Below are 23,522 nucleotides of genomic sequence, written 5' to 3'. Positions count from 1 at the left end.
AAGTTAATTGTGCCAAGAACTGAGTCAGTGACTTGTAGTCAACACACTGAAATGAATTGAAATGAGGAAGCTAGTGTCCTAAGGCAAAGTGAGTTGATTTTATGTGAAGGGAGTTTCAATTTATCTTCCCAAGCTCTGCATGTATCCCCGGGGTAGATTCCTGTGGCAAAAGTTCACACGCCGTTTAAAGCCCCTTGCTATGCCACTCACAGAACAATCCCATAGATTTTTACTCAGAAGTAAGTCCCACCGAGTTCTTTGGTGCTCGTTCCCAAGTAAGCAGGTTTGCCATTGCAACCTTAGTCCAAGAAATCAGCCCTGTGGCCCACAGTTACGTTATTAGCTGGGTTGTGAAAAAGAGGTAGAACTACTCTGAATGGCAGAAAAGATTGGATTGAGCTTGGTGACAGAGTGGTACATGTTGAAACACAAAAAAGGAAAGGCAAATTAGAGTTTATGCGAGAACCTTACAGCTCTTTTCTCCCCAGCTTCTCTTATAAGCCAAACACAGTGGCAAGAAATTCCCAGTTCAGTTTGTTTTTTAAAAAATAGTATACAGTGGTACCTCGGGTTACATACGCTTCAGGTTACAGACGCTTCAGGTTACAGACTCCGCTAACCCTGAAATAGTACCTCGGATTAAGAACTTTGCTTCAGGATGAGAATAGAAATCGTGCTCTAGCGGTGCAGCAGCAGCAGGAGGCCCCATTAGCTAAAGTGGTGTTTCAGGTTAAGAACAGTTTCAGGTTAAGAACGGACCTCCGGAACGAATTAAGTACTTAACCCTTTTAAGGAGTCTCAAAGCGGCTAACATTCTCCTTTCACTTCCTCCCCCACAACAAACACTCTGTGAGGTGAGTGGGGCTGAGAGACTTCAAAGAAGTGTGACTGGCCCAAGGTCACCCAGCAGCTGCATGTGGAGGAGCGGAGACGCGAACCCGGTTACCCAGATTACGTGACTACCGCTCTTAACCACTACACCACACTGGCTCCTGGCGAGCCACAGCAATAGATTCCTGACAGCAGCATCGTCTGCCACCTACCAGGAGAAAATGGGGTTAGGTAGGGGCTGTGTGAATGCCTTGGCAGAGCCAATCTGGTCCTCGCAGTGGTGCATTCATTCAAGCAGCCCTGACGTCTCCCCTCCCTCTCGCCCCTCCCTCTCCCTCCTCTTACTAGTAAGCAACAGTGCTGCTGCTGTCTGGGGGCTATTGCTGTGGTTCTGTCCCACCAGGAGACCTCCTCCCGGTGCTCAAGTAGCAGAAAACAGGAACCGGAAGTATGTATTTTTGCAACGGGGCAAGCCCATTTTCACCTGTGCTTAAAATGCCGGCGATATAATGATCAGCAAATTAATTGCTTGGTTATCTCGTTCCTTACTCTGTGTGTCAAGCACAGGCTGTTTGCCTTTTTAAGTGCAGCACAAAATTAATTCAAGTGAACGTTCATTCCTTGCTTTATTTAAAAACAAAGAACGCATGCAAATGCGGCCAACAGAAGCATTTCAGGTTTTGTAAACGCTGAAAGCCTGCTCTGGAGACAGAGGGGGAATTGGCCTCATGACATTGCAGGCTTCTCAGTGCTGGGTTTAGCTGCTTTAGGCTGAAAAACAGGAAGAATGGGGTTCCTTTGAAGTCGATCCGTTAAGAAAAAAAACGAACACATCTCAGCAAAACATGGTAAATGGGCTCACCACTCAAGTTATGTAAGTCTGGAAGCACCCTTGTGGGAGTGATTAGTTGTGATTAGCAGAAAGTTTTGATACACAATTCAGAGAAATCAAAGTGTACGCAGAGTTTGTCGAAACCTGTTCATCTTCCTTATGAATATCCCTTTCTTATCCACAAAAAGTACTTTTTGTTATTCTCCTCGCAAATGAGTGAGATAAAATGTTCTTCACACGCCTAATAAAATTTTGATCTGATCTCATTTGTTTCGATTCCAGGCACTTGCCATAACCATGTGTCAAATTTTAAAACCTAGCCTTTTATCGTTGTCTTTTTGTCGTTGGTATTTTAAGTATTTATTCCTAGAGGCTTGCTGGCACAACATTGGTCTTCGAGTTTTTGTTTTTGTTTATTCCTTTATTTACTTATTTATCTGCTTACTATAATTCTTTCCCCAGGTTTTAGATATTGTGAAAGCAAGCACCCGCTCAGTTCTGCAGCGTGTCTGGGGAGTTTCAGATGTTGAATGTTTACATTTGTACCGACTCCTTAATCGTGTGTTTAATCGCCTGCTATGGAGCCATGGTCAAGGTCTGTGGAACTGTTTCTGCAATTCAGGGTAAGAAGCAATATATTACCTTGTAACTGTCATGACTTTCCTGCGGGTTTATTATTATTTTCTCATAGTGAGTTCCTTACTAAATCTTAACTGTTCTCAGAATTTTCTTCCAGTCCTAGAACGGTGATGGTTTAGAACTTTTGATAAGGATGGATGGGACCTCCTTGAACTCCTCAGCATCTGTGTCCTGTTCGATTTAATGGTCTGCGCTAAGACCGCACAGATTAGGGTGTTTTACTGCTTGGCTGCCTTAACTTTTGCAACCAGAATCCCTGCTGCTCTGTCCCTATGGCAGGCAGAGTGGATGTTGGCCAGGGCAAGACAGGCATGTGTATGTGTGGCTGCACAGGAAAGAAGTGTGGCAGCTCCAGGGCCTGGCATATTTATTTCCCCTCCCTTCTTAGGGATGTGTTGAGGGAATATGCAGGATCCAAATCTTCCTTCAATCCACTTTTGAGTTGCTTCTCCCCACCCCACCCCCGGCCATTAGAGCACCAGTGGCAAAGAAAAGGCAACTGTGGAGTACATTATCTTTTGGGAGAGACTGGCCGTGAAACCCTAAGCATGTTTGCACAAATACTCTCTCTGGTAAACATCAGTTTATTAAACAGCGCTTTAAAAATTGGAGTCTCAGCTTCAGGATCTGTCCTTCCACTGAGCACTCAGGGCTGATTACCTCTCCATTCTTAAGGAAATCAGCCCTGAGCACTCACTGGAAGGACAGATCCTGAAGCTGAGACTCCAATACTTTGGCCACCTCATGAGAAGAGAAGACTCCCTGGAAAAGACCCTGATGTTGGGAAAGATGGAGGGCACAAGGAGAAGGGGACGACAGAGGATGAGATGGTTGGATAGTGTTCTCGAAGCTACGAACATGAGTTTGACCAAACTGTGGGAGGCAGTGGAAGACAGGAGTGCCTGGCGTGCTCTGGTCCATGAGGTCACAAAGAGTCGGACACGACTAAGCGACTAAACAACAATGCCAAAATAGGCTTCCAAGCAGCCAGAGTTGGGATCTATTGGTCCACGTATCAGACCAATATATTGGGAAATCCACTGGTAAGAATAGAAGGGCAAGCTTTGTGACTTTGCTGAGCAAAAACTGGGCCATCTGCTCTTATGTCTGGCATGTACCAACCAAAGCTTATCCAGTTGGATGCTTCTCCTGAGGCTCCGACTCAGCATCAAGGATCCTTTACAGACACATCACATTTAGGGTTGTTATTTTTTTATTCCAGTAAAACATTGCTTTTGTTGTTGCTCCCTTTAAAAGCTAATATAATGGCTGTCCAACATGAAGGTATGTATTCCAGTCATGTTGTTGTTTAGCAACTGTTATGATGCTCTGTCGGAGACTTCAGGTGGTTGCACAAACCCTTGATCTGCGCCCTGCATTCATGAAAGCAACGTCAATGTGACGCATCTTATGCCGACGCTAAAGAGTTCTGCCATTGAAGCTTCAAGACGCTTGCCGAACAACTGGCTTGTGGGCTTCTCCCTCCCTCCCCCTCCCCCGCCGAAAGCCGAAGGTTAACTTACTCATTTGTGTTTTCTATTTCCTACCGTCTGCTGGTGAAATAGGGTAGGCTCTTTACTGTAAACAGGCAAGGTCGTGCATTATTCCTCTTCCTTCTTCCATGGCTAAATCTCTCCTGTAGAGCAGTAAAGCTTTTAGATTGCCATTTGTGACAGAAAACATGAGGTCATGTCTGTTTCCATGCCAACAGGAGCTCCTGGGAGACGATATTCAGTAGAAGCACAGAAGCGGTGACTGACGATCAGATCCAGTGTTGCCAACGAATAGTAGATCTTTGTAAACAGTGCCTGCTAGTGGTTTACAAATACTCTGCCGATTCCAGAGGGTCCCTCACTGGAGTTTACCCAGACTGGGATGACACAAGGTATACACACCTCCTTTATTTTGGCTTCATATAATCTAACATTAATTGCAATGCAGGGTGGCAAGGATTTGATTAGCTTGCTCTATGTATTTTAATATATATTTTTTGCAATCTCAGGTTGGAAAGCACACAAATAATACATCAACAGATATTTCAGCCTAGCAGTTGTTTACAGGGCATACTTTCGGGATTTCCCAAATTTGGGTCTCTGGCTGTTTTTTTGGACTACAATTCCCATCATCCCTGACCACTGGCCCTGCTAGCTAGGGGTGATGGGAGTTGTAGTCCAGAAACAGCTGGAGACCCAAGTTTGGGAAACCCTGGTTTAGCGTATGGCAATCCACTGCAAGGGATCTTGCTCATTTCTTCCCTCACGAAAACAGACTGTGGAACAACAGGCCCATATAAATGGGGTGAGGGATATGTGGCCCTCCCCCAGATGTTGGATTCCCGGCTTCCATCACACCCAGCCAGTGGTCAGGGAGGATGGGGCTTGAAGTCTATAGAGGGCCACAGGTTCCCCACCCCTGATTTTAAATGAATATGTTCTTCTGCGCACTCAACAAATCAGCCCTGAAGCACACATAGTGATGGCTTGCTTAGAAGCACTAGTATCTGTCTTGCTTGGTCGGAAAGGACCATGAGTCCCAGAGAGCCATTCTAGAACTGCCAGGGACAAGTGTGGGACTCTGCCAGTCTCCTGTCTAGACTTTCTCATAAGTCATGGAGTGCTTCGACCACATGAGGGAGCCTTTCGATGCAAAACCACTCCAGGCTATGTGAAGTGTGAGTTTGTTTTTCTTTAGCTGGTGCTTCATTTGTGTGTGAGATTGAGGGCCCCTCCAGACATCTTTAAAAAAACAACAACAACACCCATTATTGTGCATTCAGCATAGTATTCATGAAGGTGTTGGGTTTGTGCCTGTGGTCCTACTGCTTTGAACTTGTGGTTCTTTTGGATGCTGCCTAAGTTTAAAACCGGCAGAAGATGCAAAGCAGGGATAAAGTAGCAACATCATGCATTTCAAAATGACCATGCCATATCACAAGTTGACTTAAAAAAAATAAAAATCCCCCAAACAAACTGAGGAGGAGAGGAAGAGCAGCTCCACTAGTAATTCACAGAAAAACCTAGCTTAAAAAGAAGCACTCTTATTTGCCTTAAGAAAGATAACAGGGATGACCACTGGTCTCTTGGGATCAGAATTCCACCATCTTATAGAAGACCTAGAAGAGCTGTATGCAACAGCCTTGTAGCTCCTCTTGTACAACAGACTTCCATGAATGCAACACAGCTTCCTCTTCCGTCCTTTTCAGCTCCCCAAATGCTCTCAAAATAGGCTCCAGAGTGCTGAGGGACCCTCTGTTGCATGCTGTGTTTTTTTTGAGAGGGTACAGGAGGAGAGGAAATGGAATTCCCGTTGCACCAAACCTGCTTATCGTGTGATAAGACCCAAAGCAATTTAAGATCTGCTCATTGGATTACTCTCCTTAACTTCCTATCTGCAAAATGGCCCCCCACCCTTAAGTACTCAGAAATTTTAGTGTTATATGTCCCTTTTCCATTTCATCCTGGCAGTTAACCAACCATGCATTTAGTCGCCAGCATTTCCACTGGAAATGAGTTTTAATCGTCGCTTGTCGACTCTCAGATCTCAAGACTGGATTCTAGCGTGGCTGCCTCTGCTCTTATTGAAGGGAAAACAGATAGTCTTCTAGGTGCATTCGCCAAACTGCTTTTCAAGTGGGCATAGGAAAGTATGTGTCTACTTTCTCTCCCCACGCACAACAAAACTACACAAAAAGACAAATTTAGGTCTCGCGGATCGTAAACTTGAAATGGCCAAAATCACATTTGGGTGTGGAAGTGCGTGTCTCACGGACGAATGAGCATTTGGGAAAGGGGCTGTCATTCTTTGGTGTTAGGCATGTTTTGCATAATAAGGTCCTGACATCATCAGTGAAAAGAGAGTGTTGGATTGCTACTGGTTGTTGAAAGAGACAGGATTAGGCTATATGGCTCGGTGGTTTGTCTCTGGATAAGTACCTTCTTTTTGTTCATCTAAGGCAAGCATGGCCAAACTTGGCCCTCCAGATATTTTGGGACTACAACTCCCATCATGGCTAGCTAACAGGACCAGTGGTCAGGGATGGTGGGAATTGTAGTCCCAAAACATGTGCAGGGCCAAATTTGGCCAAGCCTGATCTAAGGGTTTCGAAATGCAGGGTTCTCCACATGTAATTCAGGAAGCTTTTTTGTTTTTGTTTTTGCTGAACTTCATACTGCTCTACCACTTTGCATAAGTTTGACTCTAGTTTAATTTCTATCCAACCATCTGTGTGCAGGCACAGGGTGAACGTTCTGCTCTGTCCTCAAGTTGCCTCCCCTAAAACTGCTTTGAGATTTTATTACAGTCCAAGTGGTATATAAATCTTGTGAAAAAAATTGCAGAGAAAACATTTCTGCAGTGCCTGAAGAGCTGGCTTTTAAAAATGGCACAGGCTCCCTCCTCACCGAGCTACGCTTTGCACTGTCGTATTAATCCATTTCTGTTATTTCAGCTCATGGGATCGTCTAATTTATTCTGCACGACATCTTCATTCTTGTCCTTATTTATGCATCTTGATCCCCCTCTTCAAAGATGCTTCCTAACTTGGTGCTCTTTGCGGATTACATGAGCCACCCTTGGCCTACAAGGACTAATGAAAATCTTTAACGGAGCCGAGTTTAGGCTTGCTCCTGAGGAACCCCCCTTTGTCTTTCTCATGCCAAGTGTGGTGCCTTTTTTCATTTTTATTTTTAGAATCCCTTTTCTCCAACCCGTTCAGTTCAGCTGAGGGCCATGTTACAAGACACTGCGCATAAAGTCAGTAGGCGGTTGTAGGGATGCCTATAATATAGTGTGCACATTTGATGAGTGTACGCTTTCAGGTGTATATGCTTTAAATCTGTTCCAGGGTTTCCCCAACCCTCTGAAGCAATTGGGGGGCAGTGCAGAGTGTTCACGGGTGGGGTGGGGGGGATGAGAGAAGAGGAGGAAAGTTGTGTTGCACAAGCATAAATCCTTGAGCTGACCGGACATGTTAGTTGGCTACCACCCATTATGTGTGGCGGCTCTTAAGTCCGCTGTTTTTGAGCATGGGTGGAGTGAATCAACATGGAGCTATAAAAGTGCTTCTGCTTTGAAGGGAAGTTCAGCCTTTTGACATCTGGAACGCTGGTTAACCAGTGGTTGTGACCTAAAGGCATTGACATGGAGTGTTATGCCTTATGCTGCTTAATACCTTTGCCCAGGCTAGTTGGGAGCATTCAGGGCAGCCATTTTAATTCCTGTAGGTAATCGATACCTGCAATTCCTACAGATTGCATCTATTTGCAGAGTTATAAATCCAAAAACCTTTTTAAGGCTGAGCTGGCTGCTTTAGCATTATTCGAGACAATAGGTGTCAGACCTGTTCCTCGGGTATCCGAAGTTTGCTTGCTGTTTTATCGTGTAATTCTTTCCACCAGCGTGGAAGTAAATTAATTCCAGCTGGAAAAAAGAGAGAGAAGTATTTGGTAGGGCAGAGAGAACTCTGCTGCGGCAAAACAAAACATGTGTGGTATTAATATGCTATCACAGTAGAGAAGTAATCTAATTTTGATCAGCTGTGACCAAAGATTGTTCTTGCTTTTCATCATTAATGTAAAAAGGAATTATTTTAATGGAAATTATGTGCTCGGATCAAACAGATCAGCCTTACGCACTGTAGCTAACCGTCATCTATTCGCAAAAAGCATGAAGATACCTCTTGTATTGAACTCCGCCTGCTGAAATCCCATCGAGAGGGTTGTTTCATTCGTAAGAACAGTGTGATTTCTTAATGACCGCTCCCCGCTTAAAACGGGGGCGCCCTTTGCGTGGACGCGCGCAGCCCTAGATCTGGAGCGGCCCCATTAGCATAGGCTTGGCTTTGCCTTCCCTCAGGTGGGATACCTGGAGGTCTCCGCCTACCTCAGTCAGTTGTCCAATCCCACCTGGGGGGAGCGTTGCCAAGGAGACCAGGCCAGGTAGGGGAGGAGTTACCTGCCCACACAATAGAGGGAGGATCTTACCTGGGAATCCTCACTTGGCTCCAGAGCTTCTCCCACCCTACCCACCCTCAGTTAATGTCTTCTTTTGCAGGTTAACTTTTCTTCATAGGTTTTGCAGGTTCACTTTTCTTCACAGGTATGTGGGCACTGCTACGTTAAGGTCGGTGTTAAAGGGCCGGAAAGGAATTTCCCTGCATTGGCAGGTTTCGCCTTTCCCGTAGCAAAACGTCACAACTTGGGCGGTACCAGGCCTTGGGCGGAATCCTTTAGTCCATCTTCCACTTTGCGGCGGTGATACCAGGGTTCCCCGTTAAAGGGGTTTCTGAAGGGAGGCTTTGACCGTACGCCGAAAGGTCGTCATTGCTCTCCCCTGTAGCGGCGGCGTAGTGGGGGCGGCTATCTCTGCTTGAACATATGTTCTCCAGAGCCGGCCCATCCCCCCCCATACACACTGGATAACCCTGATGCTCCCTAGGTCCCTGGCTGGGGACTGGGGAGGGAGAATGCCCAATGCCTGAGCCAAGGTCTACCCACATTTGAAATTTAATAAAGTTGTGGCCAATTTAATCCCATAGCACGTTGTCTTGAGTCATTATTCCACATGACGGTGGGGCCCGCTCGGGATCTGGGGACTCCGCCTGTCCACGCAAAAACACCCTCCCTTTTATTTTTTCAACTTTTTACAGGGCTCCCCACACTCACACACACACTTTTGGTGTGACTCAGAATTCCTCCCTAACCTAGTGACATTAGAAAGAATATGGTCTTTCCATTGGCTATTTAATGGTCTTTGAATTCACCCTGAGGCAGTAACGCTGCCATTTTACACACTTCGTTGGATTTGGTCTTGTAGGAAGGAAACCTTGAACATGCACAACGTCCCACTAGAACGGGGTCTTTGTTTGCATTAAATTCGCGAGAGGCCTTGGGAAGCAATGGCTTGACTTCATCACACAGTCTCACGGCACTGCCCAGTAATTTTGTAGGATTAATCATCGCGACTGTTTCAGAGTGTGCTCAGTATTCATTCATCAATAGGGCTCCCATTCCATGATGTAACCCTTTTCTAACAGTGGGCTCTATTTATGTGCGGTGGTGGCAATCAATTCTAGCATAATGCATTGCTCGTCACGCAGCTTCCACTTAGTGTAGGTGTTATTTTTATGTACTTTTGGCGCATTTATCTAATAACTGCCCGTAATTATAGTACATCCGTAATGGGAAATAGATTAAAGGGTGATCATTAGACAATGCGTGATAAATTATTGTTTGTATGATTTTATTCCAGTTCCCCTTCTGCTTATTGCCTGCTTTTTAAGCAAATAAATCAGAGTAGTCATTGATGAATGGCAAATTAGCAATTTGCTAAAATCATGATAATGAGGTGGTGGTTATGTCACAACTTCATTAAATAACAGTCCGGTTTAGTCTAATGTACCTAAATGTGTTAATGGTGTTTCTGGCTTGTAGGGCTTTGTGCAGGCATTTGTTTATTTTCATAACGGAAACTGCTTGATCCTTAGTTCTTTGCCCTTGCTCGCCCTGATCCTGTTGCTGCTGCAGCAAGATAAAGGGAGACAGAAGCCCGGTTGCCCCTTTATATAAGAGAGTTAAGCATTCCAGTGTGTGACAAAACTGGAGGAATGGTTCTTGAATTGGAAGAGGGAGGGATGGATGGATGGATGGATGGATGGATGGATGATCAATATAGATATGGCTGATGTGGCAGAGGGTGGCTGTACAAAAATTGTGCAGGCATTTGGTAGAGATGGAAGTCTTGTGACTCTTGTCCTAAGTGATGCCGGACACTACACAAGGACAGCCACACCGAGTGCAGTAGCTGGAGTTAAAGATCTTTTCGCAGAAACCATGATTTGTGGTTTGAGCACAGGGGTGGAAAGGTGAGAGATATGTGACCTGGAGGGGAGTATATTTTCAGCATTCCCTGTTCAAAAAAAAAAGGGGGGGGGGAGGTTGTAAGTGCCGGGTGGATTCCTAGAAGCTGCTCCTGTCTTCAAGGTGTTGAAACTGGCAGGTGTGGTTAGCATTTCCCAAGTGCAGAAGGGTCCAGAGGAGGCCTTTTCAAGCGGGCAGCGCTCATGGCATGGGCACCAACATTCTCACACTGCCAGGAATGCATCTTTGCAATACTTGGTGAGACTGGCTCTTGCTGCGGAGTACAGGCATCACCACACTTCCGGGCCCCACGTGCCTAAGTGAAATCGCGAAAAGTGGGGAGCACCCTCTAAACATCCCCTCCGTTGCTCTCCCTTCAATCCATACCCAAAAGACTGTATCCAAAAATATCCACAACTAGATAGCCTCCGGTCTCTTTGGGGCTTCCTCCCCCTTCACTGACATCCTTTTCAGGCTCTGGGGAGGGTCTCCTTATGAGGCACAAAGACTCTCCAGGTCTCTTTCCCCATTTCCAGGTTTGGATTGAATTATTTAATCATTTCCTGGTTCCCTGCATATACGCAGTTGCATGCGAGTCTATCACACTTAAGTGTGGAGGATGCCCCTGGATGACAGGTGTGGAATGACTTGGTTCTGCAGGCAACGAATACGTCACACTACAATGTTGTTGTTGTTTTAAAAATCTCCCCTTCGATCTCAACTCATCAATGTCCCATCTCCCACCTTCCCTTCTCCAAAGTGATTAACACTTTGAAGCCTTCACCTGCCTCCCAAATTTCCTGACTTATCTCCACTTCTCCATCCTCCTCGACTGAAAAAAGACCTACCTGTTGAGAAGTAGCATCTGGTGGTACATCCCTCTTGGGATAGTACAACTTCAGAGAAGGCAGGAATGCCCACTTGAATGCTCAGCCATATTTGAAATTCCTTATACTTAGGAAATTAGCACAGCAGGGAGAGATTTAACAGCTGAATTCTATATATGTCTTTTCAGAAGTTAGCCTCATTGACTTATTCCCCAATAAGCGGGTATAGGATTTCAGCAGAGGTAAACATCCTTCTAGTCCTCTGTGTTGAGGGAGGTTTGTGAAACGTAAAAAATCCTCCCCTCTTTCCCCAGATTGGTATAATAGTTTTTAGGTATAATAGTTATTTATAATAGTTACATACACATTGCCCTGTGTTGCTATGTCGGCATGGAGACAAAATGTAATTGAATGCAAGTTAGATCAACAATGTTCATAACCTTGCAATTGCAAATCATAAAAAAATGGCCAGGACTTCTTTGAGTTTCAAATGCCTGGTTTTTCAAATGTAAAGCAAACTTTACATTAAAATGAATGCAATGCAAAAAGAAAAAAAGAAAAAGTTTTAAATTATGCAGCTTTGTTGAAAAAAGATTTGGTTCTGCTCTATCCTTCAATGATTTCTTCAGTGGTATGACAGCGGTTCCTGACAGTAAGAGCTGTTCGACAGTGGAATTTGCTGCCAAGGAGTGTGGTGGAGTCTCCTTCTTTGGAGGTCTTTAAGCAGAGGCTTGACAACCATATGTCAGGAGTGCTCTGATGGTGTTTCCTGCTTGGCAGGGGGTTGGACTCGATGGCCCTTGTGGTCTCTTCCAACTCTATGATTCTATGATTCTATGATTCTATTCTATGAAGGCAATATGGCAAATGCAGGATTTGGGGCTCCTCTCAGATAAAGGTAGGCATGCTGGAGTCCTCTTAGGATCATTGGAAGTATAGCATTTGACTGTACCCTTAAACCCCTTGACTTGAGGGCATTTTGTGCCTCCTACAGAGGCAGAATTATATAGTAGCAAGAGCTTTGGCTATGGACTGGGGAGACCTCAGTTTACATCTCCTCTCGGCCCTGAAGCCTCCTTGGTATCCTAGATCACCATCAGTAGAGCATGAGACTCTTAATCTCAAGGTCATGGGTTTGAGTCTCATGTTGGGCAAAAGATTCCTGCATTGCAAGGGGTTGGAGTAAGTGACCATCATGGCCCTTTCCAACTCTATTAAATCATATTCACCTACTTATCCTCCTAATGAGGATAAAATGGGGTGGGGGGGAGCGTGGGTAGGCTCTGTGTATGCCACCCTGAACTCCTTGAAATAAGAAATTGCAGTAGATCATAAATATAGATATAGCAGGGAAGGGGGAACACACAGATGAACCACGTTATGTACAGGGGGCATGGTATAAATAATGTACGGATAACTTTTGGCCCTCCAGATACTGCTGAACTATCACTTCCAACAGCCTCATCAAGCATGCCAGTTGAGAAACATCTGGAGAGCAATTTCCCCCAGGGTAAATATACACTCACTCAATCAGTACAGACATCCCATGATTATACAGCAGAACATACAGGCAATCCTGATTTTGCCGGAGGCTCCATTCTGGATGTGCCTAAATCGGTCGTTGCCTGTTCTTGCATTCCAGGCCCAGTTCACTTTCCTAAATAGCCACTGCTGTGCATCAGAACAGCATGGGGAACATAAACAGAGCGTATATATTACCGCCTGTTTTCGCTTATACTAGACAAAAGACCAAGAAGGCGGCCGACACTCCAAAACATTACGCTTCTATCCAGCAGCCCAAACCTTTCATGCCAGTCCCTTTATCCCCCGTTGACTAACTAGCCTGCTTCACTCCCCCAAGACCAAAGAAATAGAGCTGTTAAATGTAAGTGTATAGTTATATCAGCCTTCCCCAGCCTCCAAATTTTATTAGACTCCAGTTCCCATCATCTCTCATCGTTGGCTGGGGCTGATGGGAATTGTAGTCCAAAGGTTTTGGAGGGCCACCACATTATATGAACATACGTACTACTCTAGCATTCAAATGCCTCTTGGAGGAGTGTTTTGCACGAGGCAAAACTTGTTTTAGTTTCTTATGTTTGGGGATATTTTGGTCCATTGTTTCAAATGCAACCGGGGGGGGCGGGGCGGAGCAGAGAGTAGTGGCAAGACTAACTTGTGACCCCCCCCCCCCAGTTGTGGTTGGACTCCAACTGCTTTAAGCCCCAGCCACAACGGGCAATGATTAGGGAGTTGTACTCCTGCAACACCTGGAAGCTTAGAGGTTCCCCATCCTAGAGTTGAACATTACTGACCAACATACGCATATCCTTCAAGAAAACCCTCCCCAAAGAGATGAATCTCCTAAATGGGCAGGCACACCTCTCACAGATAGGAATTTGTTACTGATCAGCTCCTCAATAAGACATGTCTCTTTGGGGCAGAAGAAGCAGGCTGCTGCTGCATTCGATGTCCTGGCAATGTCTACAAAGACTGTAGATGGAGTAGCACTTCACAGTTGAAGACAAGGTGCTCATGTTGCAGAGGCCGCCAAATCGGGGTCACACCAGGGTGGGAAACAGGAAATCAACTTCTGTGGTTTTTGTTTTTGTTTATAAAAACAACAATAACAGATGATTGGATTCTGCCTGGCGTGTGCCCACCACACCTCTTCATCTCCACATGCTTGGATGTGGTACCGTTCTGCCCTTCGATGTGCCTAAAAATCACAGTGCCAGTAACTTAACATCTTTATTTTAGCCAGCCAATAAATGAAGGTATTGTTTAACCAATGCTACAGGGGTTCTTATAAGGAACCAGCACACATCCCTCTACTGGGTTGTGCCCTTGTTCAGCGATTTCATGTTACTGAAATGAATATATTTGTTGAATTCTCGTGCTTTCCTTCCTTTCTTTCAGGTACTCACTGCCAGGGCCTTTGCAGTTCATCATGAAACCCTCCACCGGTTTTGGATGTAGCTCATCTGGAATGACTCGCTCCGTTTTGTTTACACCTAGATACGACCACTCATGAAGCGAAAGGGAATGTTGTTATATATAATGGGCAATTTATTTTATTTTTCTTCTTCTCAATTTCAAATGTGCGATGGAACTGAACCCAGGCACTGTTATATATTTATTACAGTATATAAAAATGTAGCGCAAAAACCTGCTGTAAACACTTAACCTTTCTGGAAATGTAATAAACCTTCTCAAAATGTTTACAGAGAGATACGGATACCCAGATCTTGGTAGGTTTCTTAGCAATTCCTTCCCTACTGTGGAGTCACTATAAGACGTCCCCAAATGCTGGTGGAATGCCAAATACACCTTTGGCCAGGCGGATACACCAGCCGAACTCCCTTCATAGGTTGGCAGAACTGATGGAGTAATTTCACTGGCAAAGAAGATGTGGCCAGGGCACGGGCAGCTCAGGGGGGCAAGCACACTTAGCATTATAACATATACTCCTTTAATCCACTGCCACACTCCTTTCGACAGTGCAACACACGTCAGCCACCGACTCGGCAGAGGGAGTTTCTCTCTCATTGGCTTTAATGGAAGGCGGACAATGGAAAACTATTTGCTCCCATATTGAGAACCATGGCAAAGTATAGCAAGGGGAGCCAATGCAGTACCCTCCAGATTGATCTTGGACTCCCCTTTCCTAGAAGTCCCAGCCAGTACAGCCCAAAATGGTCAAAGGATGCTGAGGGTTGTTGACAACAACACCTGTATTACTTTGGAGGGGAATGCTCCGCAGACGGTGAGCTGAATTCGGAATCCCTGTGAGAGGAGCACATTCTACCCTGCATACAGTCACAGGGAGACTCTGGGTCTAGGAGCGTAGGAAAGCTAATGTTTATTTGGGGGGATTCATGTTGGTAGGAAAGCTCTAACTAAGGTGGAGATGCACAGAGCCAACAGGAAAGAGAGGGTGGAGAGAGAGATTGCTCCAAGTACACCTGCTCTAAGAGGAGGCATGGAGACAAAGAAGGAAGGTAGGATGTGATATCAGCAAACCTAAGATTATCCGCCTAACACTGAAGGAAGATTAACCCATCAGCACAAGGTGGACAGTCTAGGAAGCTGTCCTCTCTATCTACCCTTTCTCATGTAGGTACATCAGCCTACAGTGGAAGCTGAGCTGCACCCTGACACTTCCCACAGTTCAGAGAGTGCTATGTTGACAAACTCTGGAGTCCTAGATTGGGTGTAACTCAGCGTCCATTTCACAGCACAGCACCGCCAGCCTATCGACTTGACATAGGAAGCCCACAATTCAAACGATAGCTCTCTGGCCTCAAGTAACACATAGTTAACATCCCAAAATGGGGAGCTTTGTTGAGGGGAAACAGACACTTTACCCGCAAAGGGAACACTTGGCAAACAGCCGGTCCCCAGAGCACTCGTAGGGTGCTGAGCGCCTTGCTATCTCTTCTCTGCTTCGAACCCTGATAGGGTTCGAACTCGAACTCGCCTTGGGGCACCGGACACAAACACCAAACTCCATTCTGCTCCTTGGGACAGAGCTACTCACGCAGGCAAGCCAGGGAAGGGGGAGCACATGATGCAAACTGTAACTGCTGCGACTGCCCCCCATAACTTTTCTCACCTTCACACACTCCCCTTAGCGTGGGGATGGGAAACTTCTGGAGGCCCCACATACTCCTGCCTTAGCTATAGGTGAAAAAAATGTCTATAATGTTCCCAGACTCACCACCACCCCACCCAAGGTGTTTTGCAAGGAACCCCGTTAACACGTCACACATAGCAGCGCTAAGGGGAACACACCGTGGGTAGTGTTCCCTTGCTGCCTCAGCATGAGACAGGAAAAGGGGTGCTGGACCTCTTTTCAGGTTGTGTGAGCCGGAGCAGTGTGGCCAATCCAGGTTGGGTAAGCAGAGGGCTGTTAGCAGCTCACAAAGGGGTGCAAAAGCCACAGGAAGAACTGCACGCAAGGGGCCCATTGCCTACCCTGCCTCACCTGTATGGGAAGCTGGTTGTAGAGCATCCCATGGGTTTGGGAAAGGTACTTGGTGTGTGAGGAAACCTTGCGATGGGCCAGGACGCAGGAGGAGTTGGGAGAACTTCAGTAGTTGCAATCATTGTAGCAGAGGAGACTTGCTACACAGGAGAGATGAAGGTTCCAAATCGTCCTCACCTGGCTCTGTAGGGAAGCACGGCGTAAAAGAAGGGATGCTTCTTTTACGGATTAGGCAGGGCACACACCCTGGGAAACGGGAGCACAGACAAGCCATTGGCCCGAGGAAAGAGCCAGACACAGGCTGCTAGGGAAAGAGAGCTTCTGGAGGAAATAACTGGTTGGAGGGAAGGGAGGAGCAGGAGATGGGTATCAAGGCGGGAAGGAGAATAGCCATATAGAAAGGGAGTGGCAAGGACTCGGGATGGTCATCTGCATGGGCGGCGGAGGGAGGTGAGAGGGGGATGGCTCAGAGCAATGGTTCCTCCATGCCTGGAGCAGCCAGGGTGACCATCTCTGGTGTTTGAGAACAGGGTACTCTAGATGCCAGCCAACTGAACCGAGACCTCACAAATAGCCTGTAAGGATTGGCTCCCTCCACGGGTCCCATTGCCAGCACCCTACCTGAGTGGTGGGTTTCAGCAGTGTTTCCCAGGGTGCTTGTGGGTCTTATTTTGTCTGCCATTTTGTATTTCCTACTTGCATGCCTCTCCTGGGCTGATCATGCATTGGATATGGTGGCCGCTCTGCCGGCATGGCAGAGGGGTATCTCTTTTGTCTTGGTGTATGACTGAGTATAGGATTGCTCTTCCCAGTTGAATTGATTTGAGGGGAACCTATTACAGTAACATTATTTCATAGTCATGATGCTTTTGGACTGGAAACATTTATGTAAAGCCTCTTGTTTGTCTTCACATGTGTTGTCAGGATAAACTAAAAGGACTGGGAGAGAGGGAAGTGGTTAATTACTAAATATGGCACTTCCCATTGCTTACTTGATTCCTGATTCTTTGATTCCAGAGGGTTGGACTAGATGACCCATGGGGTCAGTTCCAGTTCTACAGTTCTATGACTCTACCTAAAGAGAAACTGGTACAAGCCAAAATCTGGTGTACTTTCTGGCATATTTTGTAATGTTAAGAGAATGATGAGAAATGTGTAATTTTATTTCCCCCCAGTAAGGGCATGCTGAGCTCTCTTAGCTTAAGACAATCCACTGGGTAAATTATTCAAAACCATGAGGTCTGACATACAGTTTCTAACTGGAGCCTTGTAATAAAAACAGCCAACAGTGGTTAATGTCTTATTGTCTTTTTTGTGTGTGTCTTGAGCTTTCTGGTTTCTCCCCGGGGCAGGTAGATATTTGCAGTGTCGTTGGAGTCATGCAAAATATCTACTGACTAATTGAGAAAGCAGACATCTTCCAGAACGACGCTGTTGCCAACATCATCCTCTTTCAATCTTATAAAGCAGTGTATTTGTGCAAAGAGGTGCACTGCATTGTGTTGTGGAAGAAATCCTCTGACGTGGCATTTTCTTGCAGAAACTATGAAGAATGGTTTTGGAAATGTAATTGTCTAGTGGATTATTTTTCCCCCTCTTAGAAAGAATTAGTTTTCCAGATGAGAAAACGGGTTAAGGAATTGAATGTGACACATAAGGTATAGGTGACAACGTGCAGAAATGACAGGAGGTAGTTTGCAAATCATCCACAGGAGTTCTGCCAAATCTCTTGAACGTTTTGCCTCTGTCAGCATAGCCAAATATTAAATCGTAGCTGTTTAAAAGAAGCATGGTTTATATTAATACCTACATTTCTGTCCCTCTACCACCCTTTCCCTCACCCCCCTGACTTGCTGCCCACATGTCATTGGGTTGGGGGCGGCCTCACGAAATTAGGCCAAGAAGCATAGGTTGCTCATCTCTGTTTTATAATACAGACAGAGTCAGGTCACGTGTTAACGCTGGCCATGGAGATGCCAATGAAAAGTAGCTTCATGAGCAGAAGATGGTGGCCATCATGAGGAAAGAACACATAATTGGTTTGTGGAGACATAAAACATGACATTACCAGCCATAACGACAGCAAACCATTCTAATGTGATAATGGGAGAAGGACCCGTGGGAAAACTGCCACATGGCACCTCTCTGTCTAAAGCAACTTGCATTTCAGCTCTGTCTTTCCAGTGCAGGGTCAAGAAATCTGCCATGTTCCTTGCCCTTGCCTAAAAGATGGCATGTTAGAGGGACTGATAAATGAATACAGTGGTTTCCAGTTGGTGAATCATTTCTAGAAACTAGGACGGGTTCAGAGGAACATGGCCTTGCTTGATATTAGGGAATATAGCACTGTGAAAGAGTCAGGAACATTCTCTCAGATCTGCCCGTGACAGGAGTAGGGACAAAAAGGTGAACAAAGTCAAATTATCACATCAGATTTTACTTTCTTTTTTTTAAAAAAAGTGTGTGCCTAGAAATATTCATTCTACAGAGAAAGTAAAGTGTTGGTGTGAGGGTTTGGAACAGTGGGAAGCAAAAGCAGCACTGTCCTCAACCCCTGGAAGCAAAAAAGGTTGTAAAGTCCAAAGTCTAAGTCCGGGGGCCAAGTCACACAAGCAAAGTCCAGGAGACAACAGCCCAGGGTGAATCTAAGTAGCCAAGTCTGAAGGTCCAGCAGTCAGGATACAGACCAGAGTCAAACCCAAAGCACAGTCCTGTAAAGGTCCATGAGCATCCAAGCCAAGGTCCATCAACATGACCAGTTGAGCAGACACAGCACCTCATCTCTGCTTCCCCTTTGTACTTTGCCTGCTGATTGCAGCATCTGGGCTTGACGAGGCAGGTGACCCTCACCTGTGCTGAGCCTGCTCCAGCTGAAGAATCACACACTTCCTCCCAGAGCTAGCAAGCCCCACCTGGCCTGAGCTGGGGGCCCTTGCCTGCCTCAGCCTCCTAGAGCACCACTCCTGCTGCTCCCTACGCCTCAGAGCCCACCGTGTTCATGGAGACAGGGCCTCCTCTCTGGCTCTGGTGATGGTTCCTGCTGCCGTGGTTCATGTGCGCTGACCTCCACCCCCTCGCCATCCTCTGTCAGCTTGTGAGTACTTCTCCATCCCCAGCTTGCTCCAGTGTGTCCCAGTCCTGGCTATGCCCCTCGCTGGGATCCTCTTCCTCCTCCCTATCGTCCTGCCAGTTTGTGACAGGTCTTGAAAATAACTAGCGGAATTGAGGCAACAGTAGACGGGAGATTGACCAGTATTGCAAATCGAAAGCGGGGTCCTGTTGTCAGCAACTAATGGCTGTGATGGTGAAGGAAGCATACAAATACGATGTTCCATTTTCATGCATATTTCCAATTTTCTCTTCTCAGTAAGTGTTGCATTCTCCCCACCCCCACCTTTGGATGTGTGATGTACTTTTATGAATGACCTTTTCCTAAGGTTTATAACTGTAGGGGGGAGAGGAGGCAATTGCTTTCATGATGCCTGCTCACCTTTTAGGCCTGGCCAGTTGCAGGATAATGCGACAATCAACCCTTGAGGTGGTAGAACGGACTGTTATCGTTTCAAAATGCAGATGCGATTGTACATTTTTGAATGTTTCCCTTTGTAAAAACTCATTGTAATCAGAACGAACTTGGCTAGAAACTCCCTGATGGTATTCATTATTGTTACTTTTAACTTTCTGGGTGGGTTTTTTTCTGAGGGAACTTTTTTTTTAATGGCGCCTCCTACCTACAGCTGTTCTTCTGACTCATTTTGCTGCCTCTACTATTGTAGAACTCTGCATTTCTAACTAGTTACTATTTTTCTGCAAGGCAAGGGGTCAATACGATTAGCAGTGACTCTGCCCTGCCTTTCCCTTCCTCTCCTCAGTCGTACATATACACACTAACCAAACCTGGAAGCAGCATGGATATTGAAACTTGGGCTACGTACACACGTTTTGTTCCAGAATCAAGGGACACTAGAACACTTGTTTTTAATGCATAGTTTATACACAGGCTATAGGGACGCGAATTAAGATCGCCAGAATTAAGATTGCCAGAAGAAATATCAACAACCTCAGATATGCAGATGACACAACCTTGATGGCAGAAAGTGAGGAGGAATGAAAGAACCTTTTAATGAGGGTGAAAGAGGAGAGCGCAAAATATGGTCTGAAGCTCAACATCAAAAAACCCGAAGATCATGGCCACTGGGCCCATCACCTCCTGGCAAATAGAAGGGGAATAAATGGAGGCAGTGAGAGATTTTACTTTCTTGGGCTCCATGATCACCACAGAGCCTAGGATTTGCCAATCAGAAGGTCAGTGGTTTAAATCCCTGTGACGGGGTGAGCTCCTGTTGCTCGGTCCCTGCTCCTGCCAACCTAGCTGTTCGAAAGCACATCAAAGTGCAAGTAGATAAATAGGTACCACTCTGGCGGGAAGGTAAACTGTGTTTCCATGCGCTGCTCTGTTTCGCCAGAAGCAGCTTGGTCATGCTGGCCACATGACCCAGAAGCTGTCTGTGGACAAACTCCGGCTCCCTCGGCCAATAAAGCGAGATGAGCGCCGCAACCCCAGAGTCGGTTACGACTGGACCTAATGGTCAGGGGTCTCTTTACCTTACCTATACACAGGCTAGAACAGTTGACAATTAATTTTTTTTTTGCCCCTGTAAATTGCTTATTGAGAAATGGCTCAAGGACACAGCTGTGGTTTATGAAACTAGCCTGTTTTCACTAACCATAGTTGTGCAATACAGTAAGTTTCCCTTGTTTTCCATCAGTGGCCATTGCAACTTTCTAAGAAATTAAAGATAAATTCCAGAGATACAAGCTCGCATAGTTACAATCCACGCTATTTTTCTAGAAAAAAAGAGGTGCCCAAGCTCACCACGAACTTCTCCCTTGTTCTCTTAGAATGGCAATGGCGCCCACCTGAGAGGTGCTCTGGCTGATAAAAAGCCCTAGTTACAATAAACCATAGTTTAGGATTCAGAAGGCCCATCAAACTGTGGTTGAGCAAAACAGAAGTGGAAGCTTCCCATCTCCTTGTATCTGCACTGGGAGGGGGCAGGGAGTGTGTGAGCCTGTGGCTCGCTATGCATCATCCTTGTAACGATAATGAAAAAGGAAGATAAAAACCATGTTTCCGTATGATGTGTGAACACAGCCAATTTAGATGATAGACAATCATTCTGTCACTGCAGCATTCCTCAGTGGGGTTTTTAAACGATCTATTTGGTACCGTTACACTGCTAGCTCAAGCTTATTTTCCGACTTTCGACAAGCAGTGCCAATTTATTACTTGTCAAGAAAAATATTGGCATTTGTCCTGTTGGTAAGATGTTATTCCTGCTTGAATTGGCACTTCACAACTTAAAAAGTTTGACTGACATGTCTTTGTTTTATGGGGAACAGAAGTAATGCCAGAACCAAGGAGTCTAAAATCCATGGGTAGTGCAAATGGCAAAGAGGATGAGCTGTTCAAGTATTGTTTGTGCCTTTGGAAAACGTTCCCCAAGGTCTCCGAAACCCCTTCAAGCCCACTTTAGAACACACACACACACTAGGCTCACTTTTGTACTGATCCTTTGCAGAGAGGTGGAATTTCACTGCAGGCAAAAAGCAAGGGTTCCCACGATAAAGAGGATGGGGAACAGCTACATTTCTCATTTACGGCAAACTAAAGTGCCCGGAACAACTAGATTTGTAAGAGATCGCTTATTGCTGCATCAGGGGAAGAAGAATTGGGTTGGGTGCTTTTTGTGGCTGGCACATTGACCAGTTACTGTCTTTTACAATCAGCTTTGCTTTGTGAAGCCGTTTAGAAATGTTTTTTATTCACAGCAATTGTGTCTGTTTATATCATGCCCTTTCCCACACCACACCATAGTTACCTGCACTCCCTAGTTATTAATCTGGACATTCTGCCTCCTGCGTGGGCCCAGGACAGTGTTAGATCCGTGCAAAGCTCCTGAATTTTTTTTTGGTGTTCTCTCTAGCTGGTTGGATAGAATTGGTTTTGCTGCGGTAACAGGGCCTTGTTGCCGCCGCCTGCTTGGTATATCTGTTTATGGAACTAAGCGTGCTGTTTCATTTATTAATTACATATATTTATTACTCGCCCTTCACTAAAAGGTCCCAGGGTGGATTAAAAAACAGGAAAAACAATATCGTATTTCATAATAATGGAAAAACAATTTAAATCACTGAAACCATAGACAGTATAAAATTACAAAACAGAAGGATAAATCATCATTCAGCATTCCAAAAAGCTTGAGTAAAAAAAGTACGGCTTTACGTGCCTTCTAAATATATACAGAGTTGGTGCCAGACACTATGTCCCTATGCAGAAGACCTTAATGTGGCAACGGTACATGCTATTGAGCAATACCATCTACAGCCAAGGCCCTCTAAAGAAATTTGTGACACTGAAATCTGCACTTACAATGCCTGATGTGTAGCATATTGTGTATTTGTGCTGCCCAACTGGTTTTATCTCCCTCCCCCATGGGCATGTTCTTGTGCTATTGGCTTTGTTATTCCATTTTAATATTGTGTGATACCCTTTTATTTATTTCTTGCCCAGAGAAAATACATTACAGTGGTACCTCAGGTTACATACGCTTCAGGTTACATACACTTCAGGTTACAGACTCCACTAACCCAGAAATAGTGCTTCAGGTTAAGAACTTTGCTTCAGGATGAGAACAGAAATCGTGCTCCGGCGGTGTGGCGGCAGCAGGAGGCCCCATTAGCTAAAGTGGGGCTTCAGGTTAAGAACAGTTTCAGGCTAAGTACGGACCTCCGGAACGAATTAAGTACTTAACCTGAGGTACCACTGTATTGAAATACTGCTCCTCAATGAGTCCAAACTTAGATTCACAAAATGTTTAGGGGTATGCGTACCCCTGCGTATCCCCAGAAAAAAAAAAAGCACTGGACTTTGATAGTATATTGCAGTGGTCTGAATGCCCGTTATGATTTGAGATTCTTAGTCTAAGATGCTCTTTTAAAAGAATTGAAAGGATTGAAGACGGAAGATTGGAGAAGGGTGTTTTAGGTTGGAAAAGAAGCTGACAGAGGGTAGGGGGAAGGAGCAAAATACAGTTCTTTGAAGAGAGGATGAAAGCTAACCACCAGTTATTCACTAAGAAATAAACAACTTGGAAGGCTTGGGTAAACCTGACCAGATAATCTTCAAGGCCTGGTCAACTGACTCCCTGAAGGCATTCCAAGCTATATAGATAAGAGAGAGTAAACACTGTCCCATAAGTTTGAAATTGCTTCTCAACTAAGAAGACCATTTTTGGAGTGAAATCAGTGTGTATCTTAAAATGAATGCCTCTAGGTTTGTGGTCATTTTGCCCCCAAAATGTTTTATTTTATCTGATGGGCTGGAATTTCTTCTTACACTGAGCTGTACATCTCCTCCCCCATTTACCAGTCCAGCAATATCAGAAATCTGAGGTCATATAAGAGTCTTTATAATGGCTGCTACTCACAATTGGCAATACTGGCGTGGAAAGAAACTAACCTCTTAATATATGGTGTGGGACTTTTGA

The 23,522-nt window shown here is 45.4% G+C and overlaps 1 protein-coding gene and 1 long non-coding RNA gene across 6 annotated transcripts in view; one reads left to right on the top strand and one right to left on the bottom strand.

Annotated features, from left to right (window-relative positions):
• Positions 1–14,215, top strand: part of TTLL7 (tubulin tyrosine ligase like 7) — a 72,090-nt gene extending 57,875 nt beyond the window's left edge. For all 5 annotated transcript variants that reach the window (XM_083444855.1, XM_083444854.1, XM_083444856.1 and 2 more), the window contains 3 exons: positions 2,126–2,286; positions 4,014–4,187; positions 13,905–14,215. In XM_083444855.1, coding sequence (XP_083300981.1) covers positions 2,126–2,286; positions 4,014–4,187; positions 13,905–14,019 — 450 coding nt within the window. In that variant the 3' untranslated portion in view covers positions 14,020–14,215. The remainder of the gene's footprint in view (positions 1–2,125; positions 2,287–4,013; positions 4,188–13,904) is intronic.
• LOC310679606 lies at positions 1,433–4,006 on the bottom strand. Its single transcript, XR_014512385.1, has 2 exons — positions 3,826–4,006; positions 1,433–1,602 (listed from the first exon to the last, which is right to left on the bottom strand). It is a non-coding gene; the product is annotated as an uncharacterized lncRNA (long non-coding RNA).
• Positions 14,216–23,522: the final 9,307 nt, after the last annotated feature.

Source organism: Podarcis tiliguerta, assembly GCF_965153285.1.
Source record: "Podarcis tiliguerta genome assembly, chromosome: 6".
NCBI classification, from domain to species: domain Eukaryota; kingdom Metazoa; phylum Chordata; class Lepidosauria; order Squamata; family Lacertidae; genus Podarcis; species Podarcis tiliguerta.
The sequence above is the reverse complement of the archived record's forward strand: the minus strand, read 5'-3'. Positions and strand labels throughout refer to the sequence as shown.